Genomic DNA, 19,965 nt, shown 5'->3' with positions numbered 1-19,965 from the left:
TACACGTAGCAATGACAGAAAAATGTGAAATGCCAAATTGTCTGATGGGAGCAGCTGGAGGAGGGGAAGGGAGAAAACAGCCTGGGCCGGGCTTTCTAGAAGGGGTGAAGGCTACCCCCTGGCCGGAAGGTGGACGGGACCAAAACTCTGATTTCTGGAGTCTGGTTTGCCCCTTCCTGGAGGACAGGGGCAGGCACGGGCCGAGATACATAGCAATGGCCACAGCAGAGATGGATCCTGTCCTCAGGAGTCAAGAGGAGAATCATCTGATTAATGCAAGATGATGTGGGAGGTAAGTCAGATAATAGGAAGCCAGCAAAGGTTCCAGAAAGAAAAAAGAACATGTGCAAATCTGGAAACCCCAACAGGACAGCAGGCAACCTAGGGCTTTAATGTTCTTGGCAAAGAATGTAAAGGTGAGCTACTGAAATAAAGCCTCAGCCCCAGGAAGTTCAACCTCGAGTCTAACTTTGACTTAAATCAGTGTTCAGGTCTGACCCCATGGACAGCCCTTCTCAGAGACACCCCTGGCTGCTGGCACTTGTGAATGCACTGGATTGAAAGTGCCAATGGAAAAGAGAAGGGAACTCAAGTGTACAGTGTTGGTGCTTGGGCTGTGTGAAAAACATCTGCATTAAGTCTTCATCTTCAAAGGGGTGACACAGCAAGGAAGGATATGAAAATGTGTATCCCATCTTCAAAGCTAAATAAACAAAAAATATGTGTGGTTTTCGTGTGAAGGAAAAGAAAGTCTAATGATCCCAAGGGAAGCCAGACCCACAGTTGGGCCTGGGCATGTCGTGTGGAGGGGCAAGGGTCTGAAGGCCCTTGCAGGAAGAGCCAGCCCCAAGCCCTCCGTCAGTGGGCCACAGCAGAGGGTTCCCCTGAAGCTCCCATACCCCCAAACTGTCTCTCATTCATATGGGAGTGAGCTCGGAATCCAGGTCACACAGTGTTTACTACTATGGGGGAGGAAATGAAATCCCTGGAATCGGCTCTTGGCTTCTAATCTCACCTTGTTGCAGGACAAACAATCCTTCTCATAAATGAGAAACTTTAAAGAGAAGAGCTTTCAACTCTGGAATCCCCTTCACTCCCCTAGGCTAAGGCTTCTCCTCCTCCATGAAACCTGTAAGACAGGAAAACCGGCCGAGCCTCCTAATCGGCAAGGTCTCCAGTGCCAAGCTTTCCACCTCTCCTCAACAGGGAAAAACCTGGCCTCCCTGGTGGGTGCCATCCCGGGCCTCCGATTCAAGTCCTGCAACAACAGGGCAGGTGACACATGTCCTCTGCAGCACAAAGCCCATCTTTTCACTGAACGCTGATAGGGGCTTAGCCAACAGGATGCCAGTCAGTGCTCGGAGGCTCTGTCCCAGTTGCTGGCTTATTCTGTGGGTTGATCAAGTGGCGGAGTTGATCCCATGTCCCCAGGAAGGTGGGGTCAGGGAGGCTAGCAGGGACACATAGTATAGCGGCTCATGGGTTTCTGATGACAATGGCTGTGATGGGGGTGGGGGGGGCTGGCGAGCCTGGGCATGCACAGCCTGAATTCCAGATCCTCGCAGTGTGATTGTCTCTCTCCTTTAGGAAGAGCCATTAACCTTTCAGATGACAGCCCCAGGATTGGAGTGACGGAACGGTTTTTGAGGTCAGCAAGGATCTATGTTCTCAAAACCTGACATCGACATGCAAAAGTTGTGACTGAATCCTGGTGTCCCTGAGAGAAAGACTAAATGCATGTGACAGATCTTCTGCAATCAAAATGCCCCATTTCCCAGAGTATCTGTCACAGATTGATAACATCCACGCAAAAAGTTAAGAACAATTATGTCTGTCACTAAGAAACATACTTTGGAACCTGTGACTGACAACTCACTGGGAGCTGACAAATCACCAGAAGATTACCGGAACAACTCAGGGCAGCGCCATGTGCCTTGTAAAGGAGGCTCAGCCCCGCCTGGCACCTGGGAGAGGCTCCCCCGAGGCTGCACTTCTCAGGTGGAAGCTGTGGGGCAGGACTCAAGAGCTGGCAAAGTGGTGAGTGCTATGCGACTTTGGGGAGGAGGGGGTGGGACACTTTCTCCTGGGGGAGGGACAATGTATCCAGCAGGATCATAAGACGTACCAGTAGCCTGAGGTGGCAGCTTCTCCTTCAGAAGTGCAGAGTGCAAGACTCATGCCAACGTGCAGGCCTGAACTACTAGTGGAGCTACTAGAACCACACACTCCCATCTTTTCTAGGATAGCCCAAGCCCTGGGTCCACATAAGGTAGAAATGCCAGAACTCTGGAGTCCAGACTACCTATTTTGCATGGACTCTGAAAGGGACAAAATACATGCCAGACATGGGGTCAGCACAGCCGGGGGCCCTCTGTGCACCCCACCCCAGGGAGGGGGCCACACTGCCCTCTGCAGCTCTCTGAGCCTCTTCCCAGACACCAAGCATTGATGAGCAGAAGGGGACAACGGCCACAAGTCAGATGATGAGGAAGTGCTGAAAGCTGCACACACAGACCCTGGTGACAAGCCCCCACCAACTCTGCACCCTCCTCACCGGCTGGAGCTTCTGGAGTCACCCTTGGCAAGATGTCTGCAGGACCTACCATGCAAGTCTGTGGAGTCTGAATTTTTTTTTTCCTCAAGTAGGCTCCACACCCAGCGTGGAGCCCCAAGCAGCGCTTGAACCCATGACCCTGACATCAAGACCTGAGTTGAGGTCAAGTTTCAGACATTTAACCGACTGAGCCACCCAGGCACCCCAGGAGTCTGAATTTTTGAGGGTGGGGACAAGACAAATCTAAATAAGGCTTATAAAGAACCCCTGCAGGTCTAAAAATCCAACTGTTTGAAAGCTGCTGGAGGTTGGGAGCACACAACCTCTGGAGTGTGCTTCTTCAGTGCCATGGGATTTTTGCCTTTGGGAAATTCTTTCTTAATTTTTGGAACATGTTAAGCCTAAATCTACCATCTTAAAACTGCTGTCCATTTGATCTAATTTTTTTGTCTTCTGGGGCTGCCTAATGACCCATCCCCACCTGGAAACACTTCTTTCTCTTCTACAGCTTGACTATATAAACACCTGAAGCCAGCTGCCCTATCTCTCCTCAGGTCAAAACAGCAATTCCTCATACCCAAATTCAGTACTTAATTTGGGTAACTTTTACAAGGTGGTGCATGGCAGTGGATGTGACCCTCCCAATGAACCTGACAGGTGTGGGACACTACCTCCTGGACATGCTGGGCAAACTGGGCTGAGTTCCACGCAACCCCAGTTCATGCCCAGCCTGGTCACTGCACACAAATCACCGCCTTAGCAGGTCTCCTCATTGCGGTTCTTGTGCAATTGATTTTTTTTTTTTAACCTGGGGTGGGGTGGGGTGTGCTGTCTGTTTCCACCCATCACCTTTCATCTCCTGGTTCCAGTAGGATGTTCTAGCTGTAGAGGAGATGCAGGGTATTGATTCTGTCATTCAGCACATCAGCTCTCCCTAATGGCTCTTTGTCATCTGCAAATTTGATAAGTGTACCTCTGATGTCTTTATCAAGGCACTGGTTCCACTGTTCAGCAAGCCAGGGGGCAGCAGTCCACTAGGGGCCCCCTCCTGGGATGACATGAAGCCATTCATTTATCCACACTCCGGGGCAACCCGTGCTCTATCAATTGTGAATCCACCTTCCTCCCAGAGATTTTCCAAACCTTGGAACTAGTAGCAGCAGAAGCACCTTTAAGAGCTGGTGTGTGAGAGAGGAGCGGGGCTGCTCTGGTTGAAGCGGGAAGATGTTTCTTGTACCTACACTCTGCCCCAAGGCAGCAGCATGGAAGAGAAGCAGAAAAGCCTGGATCTGCCGACCAACTGACCACTTGTATGTAACAGGCTGACTTGCAAGTTGAGGCCAGCTCATCAGACAGATGGGGAGATGGGACCATGCCTCAGCCCCAAGGCCACTCCTTGCTGATCAGGGTGCATGAAGCAGACAGGTAGAGGGTGGAGCAGCACTGATACCCAGGGAGAAAGGTGGCATGCCCTTCTCACTGGGAAGTGGTCAGGAAAGTTGTGCAGAGATGTATGCAGGTGAGGTGAAGAATCATTGAATGAGGAAGAGCTCTGCCGAGATGGGTCATCCTGCCTTTTGCCATGAACTTTATCAAACATTTCGTTTGATTTCCTGGATACAGCCAAAGGGGCTCCCTCACCTCTCTAGGGGCCCGGCCATTCTGAAAGGACAACCCCAGAGCTGGCATTCTCTACAGCAAGAGAGGAAGGAAACAGGCAGAAAGCACTTGTTCCCAGGGCTGACACTTGCCTCTGAAAGGAGAGGGCAGTTCTGCTAGGACTCATCTACTCTGAAAAAGTCCACCTACTGAGCCTTTTGCCTGAAATAAGCTGGGGATAACAGCTCTCCAAAAAATGGCATGGAATTCTTTGAAATATGAGTGACAACGTGAGAAATGGAGGCAGAACACGTTTTTAACTTTTGAGACAAAAGCTTGAGTTCAAGCAGGCAACAAGGTCTGCTGCTGGCCCTTCTGTTAGTCCCTTGCAATCTGCAGAGGGATATGCTGGGAAAGGGGCCTGTAGTCCCTTGCTCGGAACAAGCAGGCCAGTCCTCCTGGCCACCTCCAAATCTGGTCAGTAGAGGGCACTGCATCACCACACTCTCTCCAACCCCTGCTTTGCCACCGGATCCTTACATCCACACAAAAGACCACACTTGGAAGTATTTCTAATGCTTATGCTCTAATCAGAGAAGGACCCAAGGAGTGCTTAGGGATTCACGAGTCATCAGGGGCAGGGAGGCTGCAGCAGAGGGTCCTAGGCTGTTGGAGAAGCATTTGCTGCAAGACTGAATGCATGCCTGGATCTGGATGGAGCGCTTAGGAGGTAACAGGAACTGGACACGGTTCCTGACCTCAAGGAGTTCATGATGTGACCAAAACCCAAGGTGAAGGCATGATGGCTGGGAAGAAGCACTCAGAGAGGAAAACCCAGCCCCAAGGTGTTCAGGGAAGGCTTCCTGGAAGAGGAGGCATTTGAGCTGACATCTAAGGCAGGTGATTTGACACACTGTTCCACAGGTGTCCACATGAGCAAAGGCACAGAAACATGAAAAAGGAAGGGCAGAAGAGACAACCAGTTGAGCTTAAAATCTGAAACTTAGGAATGGGGGAGAGAAGAGGTCTTGGGGGCTGGATTTGGAAGCCTATACCCTATGGGCTCACTGCAGACCCCCACACAGGATAACAAGCAGCTCACCACCAGAGAGAAAGCGCTCCGATTCTTCTGCTGGAAAGAAGGCAGACCTCAAGCTTCAAGAAGTAAGATGCTCATCATTTCATAAACCTTCAGTGTAAATTGAGTGAAACATCAGCACTTCATTTTTAAAAGTCAAAGGTACTGAGTAGGAAAACAATACAAAAAGCAAAGACGTCAAACCTCCCCCAAGGCATTAGGAGGGCTCACAGAGATGTGCATGCCACCTGGAAATTATTGCCCAGTAATGGGAGAGGAGAGCTTGGGGCAGACAAGTGGTGTTTACTGGGAAGCATTAGTGTGACATTTGATGATCCTACTGCATACTGTTGGACTTAACTCAGTCACGTGGGAATACATTTTATATGGACAATTTTAACATGTGTTTCATTTGGCAAGTAAAGCAAAACTGATCCAATTCCCTTGGAGCCATTGTAAACCACAAACTGTATAAGTTTTGCATAAAATATATAAACCTTATAAACCCCTTGTTCTGACACACTACCTTCCATTCTGCTCAGCTCCCTGTGGCTTGTGTTCTAGGGCCCTCTGGCTGACTGGCAAGCTTCTGAGGAAGTTGCTCTTCCTGCTTTAACAGGGAGAATCAGTGCTCTTTATCCAACACAAAGTTATAACCTGCCTGGAGGTGGAGCCCACATCTAGGCCCTTCCAGGCCATGTGATGTCAATGGGAAGCAGCTGTGACCACTCTGGGGCTATGGTTTGAGCTGGCCCAAGCACAGGTGACAGGCCTGAGCTGACCCCTAGCACAGCTAACAGTGACAGCAGCTGTGCTGGTGCCCTGGGTATTGAGAAAGGAACATGAAAATGCTGAGTTGAGCAGTGGTAAGCCTTGTACTCTGAAACTGGAGACACTCCACTGCTCAGTCTGACTCTGGGGAGCTCAGTGGCTCTTCCTACCAAAGTGAGACTAACAACTACTTGTCAAGTTTCAGGAGACTCAGGGTAGTCAAGTTGAAGTATCATTCTGGGTTGGTGGAAACTGTCACGAGAAAGACCAGACTGTCTTTATGGGGTATGTCCCAAAGGACAGAGTCCTCTGAGTTGCTGGCTCACGACAGTGGCACTCTTCTAATTGAGGGACATACCCTCAATTAGAGGAGCAGCCTGAAGAGAATCTGTGGCTTTCCCACCCTCTCCTCTACACTTCCTGGTGCCCGGGAGGAGCTCCACAGTCTATTCCTGACAGACACTGTTCATCTTTCTTTATCCACGTGGAAGCTTTCAGACTCATTCTCATGTATGTGGTATCAGCCCCCAAACAGCACTGCCTTACCAATTCTTGTTTTATTTACTTTTGTAATCCATTTTTCAAATTTAATCCCTCATTGTTGTTTGTTTCTTGCCCTCAAATAATTCAGTACTAGTAAGGCAGTGGATATTTTTTATTATTGAACTATAGTTGACATATAATGTTGTATTAGTTTCAGGTGCACAACATAAGAAATCAACAATTCCCGACATTATGCAATGCTCACCATGATAAGTACTGAGAGGTAAGAGGTCTTTTTTATTTGAAAAGATTCTTTTTATACCTGCTTTTTTGCAGAGACCATTACTACCTCTATTAAAACTGAAATCAGATGCAGAGTGACCAGTTTGCTCACCCAATTTCTTTGTGGAATTACTGAAACCAACATCTCCTGAAAACCTTCTCACAATTCTCTCAAACCCAAATTACCCATTTCTTGGTCTGTGGCTCCCTGGGAAAAAAAAAACTGATATGAAAATGAACAAAATTACTTACCAGACCTCCAATGAGCTGCTGACCAAGGCAGAGAAGGAACTCTACCTTCTTATGGCCAGAGTTCCCAACCACATGGCTACAAATCATGTATTTGTGTGCAGCTATGAACTCTTTAGAATAAATTGCAAGCCAATTTAAAGTTGCATATTCTGCTGTCTTTGGAGCCTGCAGAATACGTACAAGACAGAATACAGAATGGCCTTCACATTCATGTAATGCAAATATTTCTAATTGGATTTTTAAAAAATCTCCTCTAGTGGTGTATTGCTTCTGCAGTTTACAGTAGATAGGAGGTGAGGGTGTTTTAAAATGTTCTGCAGTGTGACTCAAAACCACATCACTGTGACATGCATAGCAGCACAAGACACCACTGACGAGGCCTCACCTGGGGAGGTTGGGGGCTGGGGTGGAAGCAGCTGATGACTGGGAAGGTGTTGTGGGTTGAGATGAGTCATGATTCCTTGGTACTTTGCCCATTCGATACCAGATCCCCATGCTGTTCAGTTCCCTATAGGAGAAAAGAGAAATATTCACGGTGCGGTTCAACACAAAGCATTTACCTGAGCAATAAAGCAAACCAACTCATTCAAAAGAATCAGAGCCTCAAACACTAAGGAGTCGACTCTTGCCCACCAAGATCAGTTACATCACCTCCCTTGGTGCTCTGGGTATCAGGGTTCAGAGCCTGAAGGGAAGTCAGCTGCCCCAACAAGGCAGGCTCTCTGATATGCCACTTTACCTACCCTGGCGCCTGCCTTCCTGTATACTATGGACATTTTCCTTGGTACTCAGTCTTCAAAATTCTTTTTATTTTGCCACTTCATTATAGGTAATTATGTAGTAATCCACTTCAAGTACTTTATATGTTTAGGGTGAGACAGGTAGGGAAACAATGGGTGAATGGATGCATGTGTCTGTATTGTTTTTGTTTTTGTTTTTTAAGATTTTATTGATTTGAGAGAGAGAGAGAGAGAGAGAGAGAGAGAGAGAGAGAGAGAGAGAGAGAGAGAGAATGAGAGCCCATGAGTGGGGAAGGGAAGGGGCAGGGGGAGAAAGAGAAGAAGGCTCCTCGCTGAGCAGGGAGCCCAACTCAGGGCTGATCCGAGGACCCCAGGATCATGACCTGAGCAGAAGGCAGATGCTTAACTGACTGAGCCCCCCAGGCACCCCCATGTGCCTGTTTTTGTTTTTGTTTTTGTTTTGTTTTACCTGTTGGGGAATTAGCTGCACCCTGCTCAAGGACATGTCCCAACTTCTGGATAAAGCTCCTACTGCCTGGATGTCAACTGCAGTTGGCTTCATTCTTGGGGGAAGCTGAGGAGACCTCTTTGAACCACAAAGCCTGAGGCATGTGCCCCACAGGCCACTAAAACCAAGAGTGGTCACAAAAGGGCTTAACAGATGTCACATCAGGTCTCCTGTTCCCTGATGTGCACACTTACCTCACCCTATTAGGAGTGTTTATGAGACAGGTTTGGTCTTAGGAACTGGAATGGGATTATTGTAGCCACATCCAACTTGAAATGTCTCAACTGCCCCATAGAACTGCATCTCATCAAATGATGAGGACATATTTATTCAGTGGAGACTTTTGGTAGCTTCTCAGGAACTATCCTAAACCATGATCATGTCTCATCAGAGGGCTGATTCCCCTCACTCTCTGTTCCATCACACCTCAGCATGGCCACAGGGTCTCAACCTGGGAGAGGCTGCTCTCAGACTCAGATTTGGCTCTTTCAGTGGACAACCCTGAACTCTTGCAGAGTAATGTATGTGCTCATTTAAAAACAATTTTTTAAATTTATTTTTTCATGAGACACACACAGAGAGGCAGAGACTCAGGCAGAGGGAGAAGCAGACTCCATGCAGGGAGCCTGATGCGAGACTCGATTCCAGGACCCTGGGATCACAACCTGAGCCAAAGACAGATGCTCAACCACTGAGCCACCAAGGTGTCCCTATATGTGCTCATTCTTAAGAAAAAGGTGACTCAGAGTTCTGGAGACTGTTCTTTTTTCCTTCCTTAAAAATAACACTGGAATCGTCTTCTTCTGGAAAGGAATTTTTGCCCTAAGATGATGCAAAATGTGCTTTATTTAGCAATCTTTTTAAAAGATATAAAAAAAAATATTCTAGTATTGACTATCAAGACATATGTGGTAACCATCTATTCTTCAGAATTGTTAATTGTTAAAAATGGAGTGTCTTAAAGCACAATAGCTTGTAATTAAAAATACATATAGTAACTGAAATTAGACTTTAAAAATTCATTAATAAATTGTTGGTTTCTACTATTTCTATGTAAATGGCTGCTTCTAGGTACCTGAAGTACAGTCATTCTCTTAACTATTTCCTCTTCCTGTAATCCTGTTTATATAATTAGTTTAAACCATGTTGCAAGACTTTGGAGTGTGTAGGAAGGGGATGATCCCAGAATCCTGAGACATTCAGATTTCACAGCCAAAGAGTCTAAACAAACTATCAAGCACCAGGATGCAAATCATCTGTTTATGTGACACCTGCTCCCCAGGTGCTTCATGCAAACACACCTCTGGGCCATCACCCACGGGGAGAGACCCAAGGAGAAAGGCTCAGTTTGTAGAGTGAAGACCTGGGATCAGGTGAACAAGAAACAAAACAGCACAACCCAGATCCAGAGGCCACTGCAAAAGCCAAGCAGGAGAACACACCCATGGGGACCCATGAGGAGGAGCAGGATATCTGCAGGGCTGGCCAAAGAGAGAGGGATGCTGAAAACCATCTAGGGGATTCATGAGCTTGAGAGATCTGAATTTCAGTTGACTGAATATAATGAATATCTTTTATCTTCTGGATATCCAGCATCATTTAGCTCTCTTTCTGACTCTCTGCCTTCCTTCCATATTTGGGGGGCAATCAGTGCCTCAGTCTTAGCCCCTTGGTTCCAATGGAGCCAATCCTATTTCCAAGCTCAGGCCTGGTTTCTCAGGTAATGACACCTTTCCAAGGAGCAGTGATGGGTTCAGGGTCCACAGGATCCCAGTGAGATCAATCAAGAACAGTGAGACTGAATTCTAGAACCTGTTTGAATTGTGAAGAACATAGACTTGCTCTTTGCCTCAGAAATTGAACTTGGAGGAAAAGTAGGTGGAGCAATTTCACCACCATTAGTCCACTAGGGGAGAACATGTGGAAGAATGGGATCCACCACATAGAATTAGAGCAAGGAGGTAAACGGGGAAACTAGAACCTAGTGATGTCTCCTGAGCACTTACTTTGAGCCACACCTGAAGCCATCTTGCCCCTGAACTCTGCTGTTATGCCACCCAACAAATTCTTCCTTTTGTTTGAGCCAGCCTGGGTTTGGATTTCCTGCCACTTGCAAGCAAGAATCCAGAGTGAAATCCTGACATTCCCTGTACTTCGTATTTATAAGACAGCTACAGAGTTGGGCCTCTGTGAACAAGACACAGCGGGCCTAGCCCTCAGCTGTCCTCTACTTATGGAAGATGAATTTCAGACCAATGAAATGCACAAGGAATTATCATCTAGTCATGTGATATTCATGTTTCTTCCTGACTCAGACCCTCCAGTGGCTCTCCAGTGTGCTTGGAATAAAATCCAAACTGCCGCCATGTTGTATGAAGTCCTGCTAACTGCTCACTCCAAAGCCCAACTCATCCTCGATCACCCATGTCAGCCACACTGAGTTTCTTTCTGCTCCTGAACACACCACACTCAATCCCACCTTTACACTTGCTCTTCTCCTGAGCTTAGAAGGCTCTGCCTTCAAATCTCTACATGGCTGGTTTCTTCTTGACATTTGTATCTCTGCCACATGTCACCTGCCTCCACTGACACCCTTACTGAAGTAGCCTCCATTCATTGCTGTTTCATTTTTGCCACTGACTGAAATGGTCTCACTCATTTGTTTCTTGTTTGTTGCTTGTCTCCCCTGTTAGAATCTAACTCCACAAGAGCCAGTCTTTGCTTGCTCATTCACCACCATATTCTGAGTCTCTGGCCCAGAGGTACAAATGGGTGCTCCTCAAATTCTAGTGGGGTGAATAAACAATACAGAGAGTTGAGGCTGAGTGGTCAAAAAGGAGAGAACACCTAGGCCTTTGGGTATGTGGAAAGGCCCCCGAGGAGCCTAAGGATGAACACGGAAAAGGACAAAGGAAGGAAAGATTGTTAGGTGGAGCAAGCAGCATGAACAAAGGCATGGAGAGGTCAAGAGCTCCGTGTCTGGACTGGCAGCACCATAGCAGAAGGGCAGCAATGAGAGGCAGGTGGCCAAGAGCCTTGTAGGTCACCCAGTCTAAAGACTTCATCCCCAGGAGCGACCTGAGCTCTCTCAGCAGAGAGAAGAGATGACATCTGTGTTACTAAGACTTACCCAATAAACGTGTACTGAGGAGGGGCCTGTTTGGTCCGCCCCATGATCCGAATGTCACAAATTGCAGCTTCAGTTGAATCCCGTGGGATAAATTTAATGCACAGCCTCTTTTTTCTAAAAGCCACTTCCTCTGAAGAAAAGGACAAGAAAAGGTATGAATCTTCCACAGATGCCAACATCTCTATTCTGAATGCTGTGTCTCCTGTCACGTTCCCTTCCTAGCGGCAGAAGCGACTGGCCATCTGAGTCGCTGGGCTGTACCCCTCCTGCTCTCCACAGAGTGCAGAGGCCATGACTGCAGAGTGGACACCAGTCACCCTGCCCTGCATCCGGGACCTGACCTCCAGGCACCCCTGCCAGGAAGGGCTCCCAGGGGTACACACATCTCTGTAAGGAGAAGCAGCTTGGAATAAACCCATAGGGCTGGTTTTTAAATGCCATAGCCACCATCTGCTTGCTGCTAAGGCCATCAGGGACATACACACAGACCCCTGAGTATTAACACTTTTTGCCATGTGGACTTTTCTTCTTTTTTACTTTTTATTATAGAAATTTTCAAACATTCCCCAAAGTGGGGAGGACAACAGAGGGAATCCACTTGTTCCCGTCAACCAGTTTCAACACTGTCAACAATAGACAAGCTGCTTTTGTCACCTTCCCCCACTTCCTTGTAGTTTTGCTGGAGGATTTAAAACAAATCCCAACACCATGTCATGTCACCCCTCAATATCTCAGTAGGCATCCATAGCAAACAATTTGTTTTAATATGACCAGCAGGCTATTATCATATCTAACAAAATGAACAATGATTCCTTAGTATCACTCAGTAGATAGTCTATATTCAAGCTTTCTCCATTGTCTCAAAATTACCATTTAACTATTGCTTTGCCTGGATCAAGATCCAAATGATGTCTATGCACTGGATCTGGTTGTTAGGTCTCTTAAGCTCCTTTTATTGTTACAAGCTCCCCCACCCTCCTCTTTCCTTTAGGTTGCTGCTAAGTTGGTGAAATTGGGTCATCCTCCTATATTTCCTGTGAAGTAGCAGTTAGAGCAAAAGGCTTGATTAGATTCAGGTTAGATTATTTTTTGGTTAGGTAGGAATTCTTCACAAGTGATGCATATGTGTCCAATGGCATCCTGTCACGAGGCATGGAGTCCAGCTGTGCCACCCTGCATGGGTTCGGTGGTGTTGGTCGAGTACTTGGATTAAAGTCCCCAACAACCATTCTTTGAGCAGTGTTTTTATCCCGATGACTGTTGCCTAGATCCATAATCTCATCAAAGTTTTCAAAATGGTGATTTCTAGTTCTGGATTCCTTCTGTATTCATTAGCTGGAATTCTACATAAAAAATAACTTGTCTTCTTCAACTACTTGGTCTCCTTGAAAAAGCTTTGGTATAGGAAAGAGAAATATGTGATTCTTTGCTCTTATTAAGTTTTAGAGCAATGAGAGAAGTGCATTTAAGGCCCTAGCAATCTCCAATGGTGACCTAGCAATCTCCAATGGTGACCAACCAGGTGTTTTTTGTTTGTTCATTTGTGGTTTTTAAGTATGAATTTCAATCAACTGCAGCCACTAGATACATGAGTCAGATGTGCCTGGTTGAAATTCCAACTCTGCCATCAGCTCTATGATCTAAGGCAAGTGACTTAATTTCTCTGAGTCTAGGTTTCATTATCTATAAAAGGAAGTTAGTGAAACCCCATTCCAAAGGGATGTTGGGCGGATGAAATGTGATAACACATTACATGCTTCACTTAGACCAGTGCCTGGCACATAGTAAGTGCTCAATAAAGCATAGCCATGAATGCTCTCATCATCATTATTACCAGTAAGCCTCCGGTACACAATTAATGGCAGTGTTTGGCACTGACTTTCAAGACCTTTCACTTCTGGAGCAGGAAGTAAGTTCACTCAAATCAGATAACAAAGGGGCAGGGAAGGACAGGCATGCCATTGGTCTTGGCTTGACCAAAGAGAGATGACCATCTGTGGTGTTATCTTATTGTTGACTGGGGGGAGGGTGCTTTTTAAAGAGCCAGGCAGAAACTCAGAAACTTGGTGGGTTCTTTTCAAACCAGGCAAGGAAACTGAGGGCTAGGGGATCAGATCTATGAGCTATGAGTAATAATGTCCTGAAGCCAGACCCCAGACATTGAACCCTACGAGACATGGATTGCATTCGGGGGAAAACACCCAGACCAACATTGCACCTTCAAAAACTATTAGCTGGTAAGACCAGCTAATAGACTTTCCAGACTTTGGAAAGTGTGAAGGTGAGAAAATGCAGGTATATTACTTGCTTTTGCCATGCTGCTCTTTGCTCTATTCCTCCATCTACAGCAATGTGGGGTAAGAGATGGAGCCACTAATTACACATGCTTAAACAAGGCCTAATTTTAAGTAAACATATTATACAGAGTCAATAGAAATGTGTTCAGTCATGCTAATGAACACAGAGAAAGGATACAGCACTTTACTAAAACAAACAGTCTTCCAGTTTTTAAGTACTGTGTGGATAGCCACAAACTATTTTAAATTCATTACAGGAGTCTCATCTCTTTGGCTGACTTTATGAAATCAGGGCCTTAAATGCACTGAAACTGCACAGAGCTGACCACAGGTTAATCTGGTCAGCCTGGGCTCACCTGTGCCCTGGGGAAAGGCTCCAGGAAATGACCATAAAACCCAAATAAACAGGCTCCCCTAAACCCACTCTCCTTGTTAATGAGACACTTCTTGATGATGCCAGGTCCTGCCCTGAGAATGTCCACCAGCAGCAACTGTCATGGGGAAGAGGCTTCCTACCTAGGATCACTGGGGCCCCATCACAACTAGACCACAGGCCCAGGCAGGATGCAGCCCTGGCCTCCTCACTTAACTGGTTCAACAAATTAAGAGGAAATGCAGAATGGGAAATCCCTTGTGGCTCTAGAGTATATCAATATAAAGACATTATAAGTCAATTAGTTGTCAAAAATGAACACCAATGCAAATTTTGAAACTAAGAAAAGCATGAAGGAGAAGTGGGAAATTAACAGAAGTCTACAAGGCAATTTTAGTTCCTAAGCAGGCAAGTCATACAAGAATAAGCAAAAGCAGCAAGCAAACACTTTTGAAAATGTTCAGTCTTGCTAATAAATGACATGAAAATTAAATAAAATTAGAACAATAAAACTGAATAAAAATTTAAAACCTATGCTGGCAGGCCTGTGGAAAACAGGCACAAGCCTGTATCATTAGTGGCACTGTGAACTGGTACTTCTGGAAGTTAATTTGGCAACAGAGATTAATAAAGCTTATCTTTATGGAGCCCATCCTCTGAGCAAGGCACTACATACAGTAGGTGTCTCTGGTGCCTCAAAAATGAATTAAATGCAGATCTCACCCTCAAAGAAAAAGGTTAAGTAGTGAAGATATGTGGAAAACACGTAAAATGCTATAATGCAAGCTAAAAGCAACATTATAAGGTAGGGTAATTAAAATTACCATTAAAATGGGTAATCCCCCATTTTACAGATAAGGAAACTGAGACCCAGAAAGATGAAGTCAGTTGCTTGGGGTGCTAAAGCTGTGAGTGGCAAAGCCAGACTCAGAATTAGGGGAGTCTGACTCCAGGGCCCAAGTGCTACTCACCCTCTGCTGAGCCGCAGTGTGTCCTGACAAAGTCGAAGTATGAGGCGAGAAACAGAATCTATGACTTCCTTTGGCTTCTGGGCACTCTAACCTGCAGTGCTTACTTCCCTCCCTCCCTTTACTGAATGTGTGCTGTGCCAGGTGTGATGAAAAGCAGCAAAGAAGGCAGAGGGTCCCTGATCTCTGAGGAGAGCTCCATCTGATTACATTGTAATGCAACTTCCTGTTTTCAGGTCACCCACCAAACTAAGTGCCTGGAGGGAAAGGCCAGTATGTGAGTCAGCCACCATGTCTCTTGCAAAGCCTGTGGTGTTTACATAAGGCATTTATCAATCTTCACTGACTGTGCAGAAGAGCTTGCTTGAAACTGGCATCTAGGGATCAGAGATAGTTTCACACAGGGGGTGCAGAATGAAAGCTCACCCTTGAAAGATTTGGGGTGTGGACACTCAGAGTGGAAGCTTTCCTTCAAGCATTTCGATCAAGCAAATAAGTAGCATCAGGAAAGAAACAAGTGTGAAGAGCGCACAGTGTGTGCCTTGGTTTGCGTAAAGTATAGGGTGCTTGAAGATGAGGAAAACGCTTGTAGAAGAAGGCGGAAAAAGGCGGGAGGAGATCGTAGAGTCCCCAAGACCCAGGAGCCTCCAGTACTTGGAAACTCATCACAAGAAAATCATTCAGAACCTATGTGTACCCAAACTGAGCTATAGATTCAACACCACTTCTATCAAAATCCTAGGTAGCTTCTTTGGAGAAACAGACTAAGTCTAAAAATTCATATGGGAATTCAAAGGAATAGCCAAAATAGCCAGAATAGCCAGAATAATCTTGAAAAGGAAGAACGAGGGTGAAAGAGTCATACTTCCTGGTTTCAAAACTTGCCACAAAGCCACTGTCATCAAGACTGTGTGGTATTCCACCATTTGCTTCAACGTGGAACTGGAGGGTATTATGCTGAGTGAAATAAGTCAATCGGAGAAGGGCAAACATATGGTCTCATTCATTTGGGGAATATAAATAATAGTGAAAGGGAATAGAAGAAAAGGGAGAAGAAATGGGTAAGAAATATCAGAAAGGGAGACAGAACATGAAGACTCCTAACTCTGGGAAATGAACCAGGGGTAGTGGAAGGGGGGGAGGGTGGGGGGGTGGGGATAAATGGGTGACGGGCACTGAGGGGGGCACCTGACGGGATGAGCACTGGGTGTTATTCTGTATGTTGGCAAATTGAACACCAATAAAAAATAAATTTATTATTTAAAAAAAAAAGACTGTGTGGTATTGGCATGAGGAAAGACATATACAGATCAATGTAAGAGAGCTCAGAGTCCAGAAACAAACTCACATTTATGGTCAACTGATTTTCAACAAGGATGCTGAAACAATTCCATGGGGGAAAGAATAGCCTTTTCGACAAATAGTGCTGGAACAACATGACATTAACATGCAAAAGAATAAAGGTAGACCCCTATCTTATACTATACATAGATGTTAACTCAAAATGGATCAAAGGCATAAGTGTAAGAGTGAAAAATATAAAATCCTCAGAAAAAAAACGCAGGTATACATCTTAGTGACCTTGGATAAAGCAATGCTTTCTTAGGTATGATACCAAAAACATAAGCAACAAAAGGAAAAAAGTAAATGAATGGAACTCCAACGAAATAAAAACCTTATGTATTTCAAAGGACATCAAGAAAGGGAAAAGAAAACCCACAGAAAGAAAGAAAATTTTGTGAATAATTGATACAGGGCTTTTATCTAGAATATGTTAAAATATTTATAACTCAATAATAAAAAGACAATCTAATTTAAAATGCCAAAGGATCAGAAAAGACATTTCTCCAGAGGAGATATAAAAATGGCCAACAAGCACACAAAAATATGCTCAACACCATTAACCATCAGGAAATGCAGATCAAAACCATGAGAGACTTCATGTCCTCTGAATTGGCCAGAGTAATAACAACATGTGTTGGTGGACATGTGGAGACACTGGAAGCCTTGTGCACTGTTGGTGGACAGGTGAGGGTCAGAGAGAAATGGGGAGTGACTGCTAATGGGTACAAGTTTTTTGGGGGTGTGTGTATGAAGAAATGTTCTAAAATTAATTGTGGTAGTAGTCACACAATTCTGTGAATACCCTAAAAACCACTGAATTGTGCACTTCAAGTGGATAAATTAATGGTATATGAGTTATATCTCAATAGAACTGTTATCAACAACATCTGATGCATAAATATATAAAATCTATCTGTAAAAGGCACTTAACCACATGTGATGGACAGGGTGGCACTGTGATTAACAGTATGGCTGGAGTCAGACTTAGGCGTGTCTTCTAGTTACTTCCCCACTTCCAGAAGTGTGATCGTGGATTAGTTCTTCAAACACTCAGTAGTTGCCGTGTCCCATTTTCCTCATATGGGACAGGTATAACAATACCCATCTTCAAACAGGGGTTTTCTAGAGATCCAGTGATGTCAGGTACTTAAAGCATTTACCTTGGCAGTTAGCATGTGGTAAGTATTGTACTACATATCAGCTATCATGATTATTAGCTAATCCATATAATAACAAGTAAAAGCAAAATGTCCCAAAGTGAGAGCACTAGAAATATGCAATATGTTTTCATGTTGTTTCATGAAAATAATGGCTGTGTGGCATCTATGTAGAAATGCAAAGTCTAGTCTATATGAAATGCTAATGAGAAAATAGCAAAAGATTATGGACACAAAATGGGGCTAACTATGGAAAACTAAAGCGTGCATGATGACCAAGACTGAGATATAGGATTTCATAAATGAATCAAGTGTAATAAGGAAAGGATGCTCTGTATTTTTCCATTTACTGCTTCACTGTTGGTGATATCCTAAAGTTGGTGACAGTAACTAAAAATAAAACAAGTTAAGTTATATCAAAATGAGGAGGTTCAACTATCCAGGGATTTTCCAGCATAATTTAATAATTGACAGGTGTGACAAGAGCTTCAAACCCTCCAGGATCCTGAAGAAGCTTCGGTGTGTCAGTGACTTACTTCTGCTGGGTGTGGCTCGGGGTCAGAGTATTTACTGAAATTCGATCCTGTGTCCTCTAACATGCAGTCTTTCTGATTCTGGCTTTTCTTGTGTGTTCCAAAAGCCAAAAATAAGGACATTATTGCACTTATATTCCTTTGGCGTCTTTGATTTTTTTTTCCTTTTGCTTCTGGGTTTTGTGCCAAGCTTGGCTTCAACGACACCAGAGGATGGACTAAGTAGAAACTATACCCAGTTTCACCGTTCTGTTCTTGGGCGAGCCGATTCAGCAGGGAGCCCATTCTAAGAGAAAAGGACATTCTGCTCATTTTCATGCTGCTTCCCAGAACACCACAAACTCCTTGGAGAACCAAGTCAGACACGCATCAAAAGCAGCAGGGTTTATTCATGGGCATGCAGCAAGACCTCCTAAAATGTTCCCAAAGAAAAATGCACATACAAAACATCTAAAAATACACCTGGAGGAAGAAAAAAATCCCATTGTGATGAGTGGTACTAAAAGGAGACTCACGTGTGTCCACTGTCTCCTGAATTGGGATGAAGCCTACAGGCAGAGTGTCCTTGATGTCAATGAGCTTCATATCCACTAGCACGTTCCCTAAATGACTCTTGGGAAGAAAGAAAAGAGATACAGACTATTAATCTGAACACCCCTGTGGTGGGTTTGCCATTTTGGCTTTGAGATGCATATTTAACACAATGACTCGTGCAGCTTTACGGCAGCAGGTTAATTAGAGTAGGTACCACTCTATGTTTCCCAGTGGCAACACAGGGACTTAGGTGGCCCCCGGGAAGGAGCTTCTCTGTGGCACCTCAAAGCCATTCACTCAGATCCTGCTTTGGTTAGCAAGACTGAGACCCAGGAGACGCTCAAGACATCACCCAGCAGAGGGCAGCTGTGTGCGCTCGTCCTGGGACCAGGCTGCCACTCAGCCAGGAGCTTTGGCTCTGGGGCCAGCTGGCTTTAGACAAAGCACATTCCTGGGGCAGTCACTGCAGCAGGAGAGAGCTGCGTCTAAACCTACCAGAGAAACCAATCACACTCTTGAGATTGCCTGTCTGCATATCGACATACATCTCGGTTGCCAGACGTTCTGTAAAATCCCAAGAATTATAAACTGATACAGACTGAAAAAGTGCTGCTGCCTCAATATTACACATCTGTTAAAATGACATGCAGAAGGGCCTCTTAAAGTTTCTATTTAGTGGTAGCATAGGGGGTCCAGAGTGCGCAGTTTCTGTAACCAGTGCAAAAATATCTTCTGAAGACAGCACACGCCATTCTGTAATTGCAAGAGAGCATCCTTTGAAAACACTCCAGCACTTTTAGCCCACATCTCTGGTTTTGAAATGCTCAGTGCCAGCACTAGCTCACAGAGCCAATCAGGGAATTCTTATCATCCAAATTCTGCACTATAATCTCTTGTGGCCACCCCATTTTCCTTCCTATTGGTGTATAATGGCACTTTGGGAGGTTCTTTCTTCAACATCTGTCTCACCACAAGAGTTCCAGAGCCACGAGGACCAAAACTATCTGTTACTGCTATATATCCAAGCTTAGCATACTTCTTGGCACATAATAGGTGCTCAATTATTACCTACTGAATAACATAATGTTTTGGGGTACGTTTTAACCTGGGTGAGCCAGAGTCAGAAATCAAGTTGGATTTGCTTGGATGAAACAATCTAAGCTGTATCAGTAAAAACAAAAGTATACTAAATAAAAACATTCTAAACCAAAAGCACACAAATGAAATAAATTCTTCAAACTTCACTATGAAGGTCAATGTGTCAAGTATCAACTATGACCAGGGCTTTTATGGCGCTATTGTCACAAAACCATTTCTTTCTCTCAGAACCATTGTGTTTGCCAACTATTTTTTATTATTAAA

General features: G+C 45.0%; 1 protein-coding gene across 13 annotated transcripts in view; it reads right to left on the bottom strand.

Moving 5' to 3' along the window:
• The window catches only part of MVB12B (multivesicular body subunit 12B), a 187,260-nt gene that overhangs the window by 104,395 nt on the left and 62,900 nt on the right, over positions 1-19,965 (bottom strand). For all 13 annotated transcript variants that reach the window (XR_005983026.1, XR_005983027.1, XM_041724472.1 and 10 more), the window contains 3 exons: positions 18,585-18,681; positions 11,398-11,527; positions 7,405-7,527 (listed from right to left, as the gene is read on the bottom strand). Coding sequence is in view for 11 of the 13 variants with exons in the window: in XM_041724472.1 (XP_041580406.1) it covers positions 7,405-7,527; positions 11,398-11,527; positions 18,585-18,681 (350 nt within the window). In the remaining 2 variants the exon portion in view is untranslated. The remainder of the gene's footprint in view (positions 1-7,404; positions 7,528-11,397; positions 11,528-18,584; positions 18,682-19,965) is intronic.

Source organism: Vulpes lagopus, chromosome 12, assembly GCF_018345385.1.
Source record: "Vulpes lagopus strain Blue_001 chromosome 12, ASM1834538v1, whole genome shotgun sequence".
NCBI lineage: Eukaryota > Metazoa > Chordata > Mammalia > Carnivora > Canidae > Vulpes > Vulpes lagopus.
The sequence above is the reverse complement of the archived record's forward strand: the minus strand, read 5'-3'. Positions and strand labels throughout refer to the sequence as shown.